Below are 9,622 nucleotides of genomic sequence, written 5' to 3' on the forward strand. Positions count from 1 at the left end.
GGGGGTGGGGGGCGGGACCGAAACACCTCAGATTCTCTGCAGCTGTCTTTGCCAAACCCCCAGTCCTCGCCACACACCCCAATCGACCACTTCCGTTATCCTTGATCACTCCACGTCTTCTTCCCTCCCAGTCACATCTTTCACTTCACTTCCTTTAATTACCCTCAATATAATGCTCTTCCCTTATCTCTCTCCCCTCTTCCGTCTTCCAGGACCCCGCCTCACCACAGTAAACTGTTCTTCCCTTCCCAACCTTCTCCTACACCTATCAGGCACGCCCCTCTGCTCTTTAGTTACTAGTATGACAGCCCCCAGGCATCCTTTTGTGTTTTTAGGAAATCCCTCTCTCCCCTCCTAACACACACACACACTTCTTTCTGTTTACCTCTTCTCATTCTCAGCCGATTGTTTGGGTGACTCTTAGGAGGTTCTCTTGTCAGTCTTCTCAGCTCTTTTAATTTTGTTCTCCCACTGTGACCTTCAGATAATTATTAAGATATCCCAGTTACTTTTAGTCGTTAAGTTCTTGGCTGCAGCACTATCCCAATACCACCACCTCCTCTGCAGTCCCCATCTGTTGCTTCCAGCTGGCAGTTTCAGCTGAACACCTGCTGGCCTCTCCAGCCCATTCCGGACCCACCCCCTTTCAGTGGTCCTATCCTGGAACTTCTGGGTTGAGACTGCCCATCTTTCTTTTCTAACTCACTGAACAATGCAAGATTATCCTAAGTTGACAAAGCATTTCTTTTCTTTTCCTTTTTTTTTTTTTAACCCATTTTCCGTTTTTGCATCAGACTGTGTGGTCCCGTTCCTGACCCGGCCTAAAGTCCCTGTCTTGCAGCTGGATAGTGGCAACTACCTCTTCTCCACTAGTGCAATCTGCCGGTCAGTATTGGGCCTTGGTGTAGGGAGGTGGCTGAATCAAATCAGACCGCACTGTCCTTTGTGTGGCTTTATTTGCAGCCATTGTTTCCCTGTGTGATGAGAAATGGGCTAGATAAACAGGCCCCTCTAAATCCATCATCTGTTGCTGTCTTTCTGGGCAGATATTTCTTTTTGTTATCTGGCTGGGAGCAAGATGACCTCACTAACCAGTGGCTGGAATGGGAAGCGACAGAGCTGCAGGTAGGACTAAGGTATGGGGGATGTCTGGCAGGCCCTTGCTCTGCGTGGCCATCCTGACTCATGTCCCCTGCATTTTAGCCAGCTTTGTCTGCTGCCCTGTACTATTTAGTGGTCCAAGGCAAGAAGGGGGAAGATGTTCTTGGTTCAGTGCGGAGAGCCCTGACTCACATTGACCATAGCTTGAGTCGTCAGAACTGTCCTTTCCTGGCTGGGGTGAGTTGGATCTTGAGATGAGGATTGGGGAAGGCTTATGGTGTAAGGATTAAGAGGGAAGACTATTTTCAGATTGTTCAAACCCAACACTGCCACTTACTAGTAGTATAATCTTGGCAAATTACTTAATCTCTCTAATCCTCAATTTTTTTTTTCAGTTGTGAAATAGGAGTAATATTAGTACCTACCTCAGTAAGTTATTGTGAGGATTAAGTGAGATAATATAAAGTGCTTAATACAGTGCTTGACACACAGTAAGTGCTCAGTAAATGTTAGATATTACCATTGGGAAGAAACTGAGTGTCTCATTTGTGTACATTTTCCTTTTCTATCCCCAACAAAGGAGACAGAATCTCTAGCCGACATTGTTTTGTGGGGAGCCCTATACCCATTACTGCAAGATCCTGCCTACCTCCCTGGTGAGAACTGTGCATATCACTCCAACCCTAGGAGCTTGGTGTAGGGGGGTTATAGAATGGGCAGTAGAATACTGAGAACTCCCTTCAAGGTGCAGCTAGACTGGGTAACTATAGCAGGAAATGGCTGAGGGAACTGGGGAAAGCAACTGGAGAAACCTCACAAAGAAGGGGGAAGAGGCCTGCTCCTGCCTACCAGGTCCTTATGTTTGCTGATTTTCTTTTCTCCCATACCCACAGAGGAGCTGAGTGCCCTGCATAGCTGGTTCCAGACACTGAGTACTCAGGAGCCATGTCAGCGAGCTGCAGAGACTGTACTGAAACAGCAAGGTGTCCTGGCTCTCCGGCCTTACCTCCAAAAGCAGCCCCAGCCCAGCCCCGCTGAGGGAAGGGCTGTCACCAATGAGCCTGAGGTTTGGAACAGGGCCTGAGGTGGGAGGTGGCTAGGAGATGGACTTTGAGCATGGCCACCAACTTTTTCAGGTAGTGGCAAGCAGAAAGTTTCTTTACCCTGTGGGCCCCCCTCACCTGGTAAGGGATTCTCTCCACTCTTCATAGGAGGAGGAGCTGGCTACCCTATCTGAGGAGGAGATTGCTATGGCTGTTACTGCCTGGGAGAAGGGCCTAGAAAGTTTGCCCCCACTGCGGCCCCAGCAGAATCCAGTGTGAGTAGACATGGCATATGTGAGTGGGGCTTGATTTTGTAGTGGAAATTGTTGATAGAGCCAGAACCTGCCTGGTAGGTCCCGTGTGCTGATCTCTCTTAAGTTTTTCATTCTCTCCTTTTAATTCTTACATCTCTTTTTTTTTTTTTTTACATTTTCTCTTAGCTTATCATTTTGGACACTCTATCTGTCCCATCTGCATCCATGTTTTTCTTTTCTTTCCTCTTTTTTTTTTTTTTTTTTTTTGAGATGGAATTTTGCTCTTGTTGCCCAGCCTGGAGTGCATTGGCATGATCTCGGCTCACTACAACCTCTGCCTCCTGGGTTCAAGCGAGTCTCCTGCCTCAGCCTCCCAAGTAGCTGGGATTATAGGTGTGCACCACCATGCCTGGCTAATTTTTTGTAGAGACAAGGTTTCACCATATTGCCCAGACAGGCTGGTCTCGAACTCCTGACCTCAGATGATCCACCAGCCTCAGCCTCCCAAAGTGCTGGGATTACAGACGTGAGCCACCGTGCTGGCCCTGCACCCATGTTTTTAGCTACTTTTTAACCCACTGATGGAGCTAAATCTATTTTTCTAGTCCAGATCTGTATTCTGAACTCCAGACACATTTGCCATACCATCCTAGATTCCTTTACCTCCACAGGCATCTCAAATTCAACATGTCCAAAACCAAACCTGTTATCTTCCCTGCCAACTGCCCTTTTATTCATTCACCTGCCTTTGTTGAACAGCCTCCACCTTCCACCTAAAAATTCAAGCCAGGAATCTTGGTGTTATCTAGACTTCTTCCTTTCTCCCTAGCTGTATTATTCATTCCCTTACCAAGTCATTGATTCTAACTCTTAAGTAGTCCTTGAATCCACCCCTTCTCCTCTGTATTATCACTGTCACTACACAGATACTAGCAAACCTTGTCATCTCTTACCCTCTTTCCCTGCCACTCTGTACTCCACACTGCTCCAGAGTGACTGCTTAAAACTGCACAGACTATTATCACTCCTCTTTAGAATTCTATCGAGGGTTCCTTTGTGTAATTCACAAGGCCCCTGACTGCAGGCTCAGTAACATATTTTGTCCCTCTCCTGCTACACTAAGATAATATTTATACATATGCAGATTTTTCCATCAAAATGAAATTATTTATAGTTCTGAGTATGTTGCCATTCAATAAAGATTTGAGTGTTGACTCCTTGCCAGTCCCTGCATGCTAGGAGCTGGGTATACTGAGGGGAACAAGACAGACAGGATCTCTGCTGTCATGGGACTTTCTGTCTGGTAGGATAGAGAGGTATTTTAAAAACTATCGCACAAATGTAGAATTATACATTTTGAAAAGTCCAGGCCGGGCGCAGTGGCTTATGCCTGTTATCCTAGCACTTTGGGAGGCTGAGGTGGCTGGATCATTTGAAGTCAGGAGTTCAAGACCAGCCTGGCCAACATGGTGAAACCCTGCCTCTACTAAAAATACAAAAATTAGCCAGTTGTTGTGGCGGGCACCTGTAGTCCCAGCTACTCGGGAAGGTGAGGCAGGAGAATTGCTTGAACCTGGGAGGCGGAGGTTGCAGTGAGCCAAGATCATGCCACTCCAGCCTGGGCGACAGAGCAAGGCTCTGTCTCAAAAAAAAAAAAAAAGTTCAATGAAGGAAAAGAAAAGGTTGATATGAGAGGAAATATCAGAGGTGACTAATTTAGAGGCCTCTCTAAAATATTGAGTAAAGACCTAAAATGGCCGGGCATGGTGGCTCATGCCTGTAATCCTAGCACTTTGGGAGGTCAAGGCGGCAGATCACCTGAAATCAGCAGTTTGAGACCAGCCCTGGCTAACATGGCGAAACCCCGTCTCTACTAAATACGCAAAAATTAGCTGGGCATGGTGGCTTGTGCCTGTAATCCCTGCTACTCAGGAGGCTGAGGCTGGAGAATTGCTTGAACCTGGGCGGCGGAGGTTGCAGTGAGCCAAGATGACGCCACTGCACTCCAGCCTGGGTAACAGAGTGCAACTTCATTTCACACACACCCACAAAAAACACTTAAAACAAATTTGAGACTTGCAAGATAAGCAGGGGCTAGTTAGGCAAGAGTAAGAGTGGAGAGAGGGTGTTTTCAGAGAGAGGAAACCTAATATGCAAACACCTGAGGAGCAAGAGGGTTTGCCTCTTAAGGAATTCCTAAAAGGACAGTGGTGGCAGGCTGGTCAGTCGGGGGCACATGGGTCAAAATGAGTTTTGAGAGGGAGGTGGGGCTGGCATCATGCCATTGTCTCTCACCTCTGTGCCTTCATGCATACTTTTCCTTCTCCCTGGAATGCCAGCATCTTAACCTGCCTGATGCACAACTCTTCTTGCAGAGAGGAGTTCTGGCTTTTCATTCTCTATAGAGTATGAGACAGTCCTAAGTGCTTCAATTTCTGGGAGGTCCCATTGTCATATTATGTTGTAATTGTCACATTACATGTCTGTTTCTTCACTAATTTGTAAGCTCATTGAAAGTAGAGATGTCTCTTTTATGGGGCTCACTTGCTAGCACAGGGCCAAGTGTTCTGTAGATATTGATAAAATTTGAATGAATTTATGAAAGTCCATCCTTGTTTTGCTTGTTTTTTTTGAGATGGAGTCTTGCTGTGTCGCCCAGGCTGGAGTGCAGTGGTGCAGTCTTGGCTCACTGCAAGCTCCGCCTCCTGGGTTCACACCTTTCTCCTGCCTCAGCCTCCCGAGTAGCTGGTACTACAGGCGCCCGCCACCAGCCCACCTAATTTTTTTTTAATTTTTAGTAGAGACAGGGTTTCACCGTGTTAGCCAGGATGGTCTCGATCTGACCTTGTGATCCGCCCGCCTCGGCCTCCCAAAGTGCTGAGATTACAGGCGTGAGCCACTGCGCCGGGCCTTCTGTTTTGCTTTTTTTAAGTATATATTGAGCATATATTATGGATTCAGTTTAATGCTAAGCACTTACTGTTTTGTTTTTGTTTTTGTTTTTGTTTTTGAGATGGAGTCTCGCACTGTTGCCCAGGCTGGGGTGCAATGGCATGATCTTGGCTCACTGCAACCTCCGCCTCCCAGGCTCAAGTGATTCTTCTGTCTCAGCCTCCTGAGTAGCTGGGATTACAGGTGCCTGCCACCATGCCTGGCTAATTTTTTGTATTTGTAGTAGAGACAGGGTTTCACCATGTTGGCTAGACTGGTCTTGAACTGACCTCATGATCCACCCATCTCGGCCTCCCAAAGTGCTGGGATTACAGGCGTGAGCCACCACGCCTGGCAATACTAAGCACTTTTTTTTTTTTTTGAGACGGAGTCTCACTCTGTCACCCAGGCTGGAGTGCAGTGGCCGGATCTCAGCTCACTGCAAGCTCCGCCTCCCGGGTTTAAGCCATTCTCCTGCCTCAGGCTCCTGAGTAGCTGGGACTACAGGCGCCCGCCACCTCACCTGGCTAGTTTTTTGTGTTTTTTAGTAGAGATGGGGTTTCACCGGGTTAGCTAGGATGGTCTCGATCTCCTGACCTCGTGATCCGCCCGTCTTGGCCTCCCAAAGTGCTGGGATTACAGGCTTGAGCCACCGCGCCCGGCCTCTTTTTTTTTTTTTGAAATCAAGTCTCACTAGGATGGAGTGAGTGACGCAATCTTGGCTCGACACAATCTTGGCTCACCGCAACCTCTGCCTTCCGGGTTCAAGCCATTCTCCTGTCTCAGCCCCCCGAGTAGCTGGGATTACCGGCATGTGCCACCACACCCGGCTAATTTTTGTACTTTTTTAGTAGAGATGGGGTTTTACCATGTTGGCCAGGCTGGTCTTGAACTCCTGACCTCGTGATCTGCCCGCCTCAGCCTCCCAAAGTGCTGGGATTACAGGCATGAGCCACTGCGTCCGGCCAATACTAAGCACTTCCAAGGCTCATATAGAATAGGAAGCACTGCCATCGCTCATGCCTGAAATCCCAGCACTTTGGGAGGCTGAGGCAGGAGGATCACTTGAGCCCAGGAGTTCGAGACCAGTCCTGGCAACATAGACTGCATCTCTTCCAAAAAAATTTAAAAATTATCCAGGCACGGTGATGCATGCCTGAAGTTCCAGCTACTTGGGAGGCTGAGATGGAAGGATCATTTTGAGCCCAGGAGTTCAAGATTACAGTGTGCTGTGTTGTGCCACTGCCCTCTAGGTGACAGAGGGAGACTCTGTCTCTAAAAAAAAAAAAAAAAAAAAAAGATAACCTTTCTCAGGCATAAGTGGAGGAGGAGATAATTGGCATTGAAGATCCTATGGGCAGACTAAGCTGTGTTGGGCTAGAGTGCTTGCCTTCCTTTGATCTTCTTTGGCACTTTGCACCTCTTCATTACACTGATCCCAGTCAGCAGTTACATAATAGAATGTAATACTCTTGGAAGCAGAACCTAGGGCATATTTGCCTCCATATTTGCCACAGCAGTAAGCACACTCATTCTGAGAGAGAAGTGACAGTGTAACATGAAAGGAGCAGTACTCAATATGGTACAAAGTGGTTAGGGGCTTGGGATACAAAAAAGACTGTGTGGGAAGATGGCCGTCAGTGAAGGAAGGTTTTCTTGGAGGAGGTGATTTCTAAGCTGGATTTCAGAGAAAGTTACGATACTCAGTTATGGGGAGAAAGGGTGATGGATGCACAAGAAATTAGTGAGATGTGTTTTATGGCAATAAGCTGTAAAATGTTCTAGGAAGTATTTGGTCCATCTATTGGGATATGTAGCAGCAGCTGGGAAGAAGGGTTGAGGTTAATGTGATGGAATCGGGGAGCCAGTGACTGTAGGCTAAGAATGGTTGGAAAGATGACAGGAGCCTTAGTGTAGTGTCAGTGCTAAAGAGGGGATGTCGATACAGGATATGTACAGCTCAGATGTCAAGGATGATGAAACTTGAAAAGGAATACTGAATTGAGTGCCTTCAGACAGCAGGTTGAATGGCATGACCAGCAATTATCCTGGAAAAGTGGGGAGGAGAGGGTGACAGTGAAGGCAAAACTGGTGCCTGCTGGTTTGGGTTAGGCCATAGGAAGTGACAGACACGAGTTAGAGAGTTGGTACAAAAGGACTTGTTAAGGGTTGTGTCTAGAGGGGTGAGCTCTTCGGATTTCAGATAGTGACTAGAGATGATAGTAACATAGCACCTGGAAAGAAGAGGAGAAGCCAGCGCTGGGAAAGTATTCTTGGGAGTGGTGAGAGGATGATGATTAGAAAGAGTCTAGGGAGAGTTTGAGCCTGAGAATGAGGTAATAGAAAAGCAGTCATGATAGTAAAAGGGCAGAAATTGGTGTTGGAACAAGGCTCCTTCATAGTATAGGAGACTTCCTCACTGTGGCAGCGCCCTATATTTGCAGCTATAAGGGATCTTAGGGTCCCCGGGGGACCTAAGATCTGTGGTCCTGTGGGTTCGTGTGCAGAAAGACTTTGAGTGTACATAAACACACGACAGAACAAATCTGTGTCTGGGTGTTCTGTGCACTTTGGGTCCCTCTTGACCCTCACATCCCCCCATGCACTGTTCTCTTCCTCTTTACTAGGTTGCCTGTGACTGGGGAAAGGAATGTGCTCATCACCAGTGCCCTCCCTTACGTCAACAACGTCCCCCACCTTGGGAACATCATTGGTTGCGTGCTCAGTGCCGATGTCTTTGCCAGGTGGAGCCAGCTGCTGGGGGAGAGACCTCCTAAGGGAAGGGCGGGTCCCAGGGGAATAGGATGCCTCAAGGGTGGGGCTGGTGAGATCCCAAGGACAAGGGAGCACTGAGGCAGGGCCCCCTAGCAGTCACCATATTCCCTTGCAGGTACTCTCGCCTCCGCCAGTGGAACACCCTCTATCTATGTGGGACAGATGAGTATGGTACAGCGACAGAGACCAAAGCTATGGAGGAGGGACTAACCCCCCAGGAGATCTGCGACAAGTACCACATCATCCATGCTGACATCTACCGCTGGTTTAACATTTCATTTGATACTTTTGGTCGCACCACCACTCCACAGCAGACCAAGTAAGTTTCCTCTAATGAGGCAGAAATGGGGCTTGAAGGCCGGGACTGGGAACAGTGAGAGTATCTTGGAGACAGAAGGAACCCGGGTGACTGTCTGGGCACTCCTAAACTTAGGATCTCAATATCACCCTGGGCAGTTGTCCAGGCCTTTTTGGGGAAAGACGGTGTGTTTAGAAGCCTGACCAGGGACTGAAGGAGCAGCTGAGGGAGGCAAGAGACCAGACGCAGGCTCATGGGAACTGTCTTCCCTCTGGTGCCTCCCTTCCTGTCTGGCTGTCCTGGAGTCTAAGATACTTCTTCCCACTCCTGTATGCATTTATAACACATAAACTCATTCTTCCTTTGCCTAATACTCATCTTTATAAAAAGTTTGCATAGCCGGGTGCGGTGGCTCACACCTGTAATCCCAGCACTTCGGGAGGCCGAGGCGGGCGGATCACCTGAGGTCAGGAGTTCGAGACCAGCCTGACCAACATGGAGAAACCCCATCTCTACTAAAAATACAAAAATTATCTGCGTGTGGTGGCTCATGCCTATCAACCCAGCTACTTGGAAAGCTGAGGCAGAAGAATCTCTTGAACCCAGGTGGCGGAGGTTGCGGTGAGCCAAGATCATGCCATTGCACTCCAGCCTGGGCAACAAGAGCAAAACTCTGTCTCAAAAAAAGGAAAAAAGGCTGGGGCTGGGCGTGGTGGCTCACGCCTGTAATCCCAGACTTTGGGAGGTAGAGGCGGGCGGATCATGAGGTCAGGAGATCAAGACCATCCTGGCTAACATGGTGAAACCCCATCTCTACTAAAAATACAAAAAAAAAAAAAAACAAAAAAAACTGGGCGTGGTGGCCGGCACCTGTAGTCCCAGCTACTCCAGAGGCTGAGGCAGGAGAATGGTGTGAACCCGGGAGGTGGAGCTTACAGTGAGCCGAGATAGTGCCACTGCACTCAAGCCTTGGTGACAGAGCGAGACTCTGTCTCAAAAAAAAAAAAAGGGCTGGGTGCGGTGGCTCACGCCTGTAATCTCAGCACTTTGGGAGGAGGAGGCAGGTAGATCACGAGGTCAGGAGTTCAAGACCAGCCTGGCCAAGATGGTGAAACCCTGTCTCTACTAATAATACAAAAGTTAGCCAGGCCTGGTGGTGGGTACCTGTAATCCCAGATACTCAGGAGGCTGAGGCAGAGAATTGCTTGAACCCAGGAGGC

The 9,622-nt window shown here is 48.3% G+C and overlaps 1 protein-coding gene across 1 annotated transcript in view; it reads left to right on the plus strand.

Annotated features, from left to right (window-relative positions):
- The first annotated feature begins 12 nt into the window (after positions 1 to 12).
- Positions 13 to 9,622, plus strand: part of MARS (methionyl-tRNA synthetase) — a 26,800-nt gene continuing 17,190 nt past the window's right edge. The window contains exons 1-8 of the mRNA XM_011988627.1: positions 13 to 885; positions 1,047 to 1,125; positions 1,204 to 1,338; positions 1,682 to 1,757; positions 1,995 to 2,167; positions 2,313 to 2,419; positions 7,957 to 8,073; positions 8,220 to 8,423. Coding sequence (XP_011844017.1) covers positions 713 to 885; positions 1,047 to 1,125; positions 1,204 to 1,338; positions 1,682 to 1,757; positions 1,995 to 2,167; positions 2,313 to 2,419; positions 7,957 to 8,073; positions 8,220 to 8,423 — 1,064 coding nt within the window. The 5' untranslated portion in view covers positions 13 to 712. The remainder of the gene's footprint in view (positions 886 to 1,046; positions 1,126 to 1,203; positions 1,339 to 1,681; positions 1,758 to 1,994; positions 2,168 to 2,312; positions 2,420 to 7,956; positions 8,074 to 8,219; positions 8,424 to 9,622) is intronic.

This window comes from Mandrillus leucophaeus, unplaced genomic scaffold (genome assembly GCF_000951045.1).
Source record: "Mandrillus leucophaeus isolate KB7577 unplaced genomic scaffold, Mleu.le_1.0 Scaffold332, whole genome shotgun sequence".
Classification (NCBI taxonomy): domain Eukaryota; kingdom Metazoa; phylum Chordata; class Mammalia; order Primates; family Cercopithecidae; genus Mandrillus; species Mandrillus leucophaeus.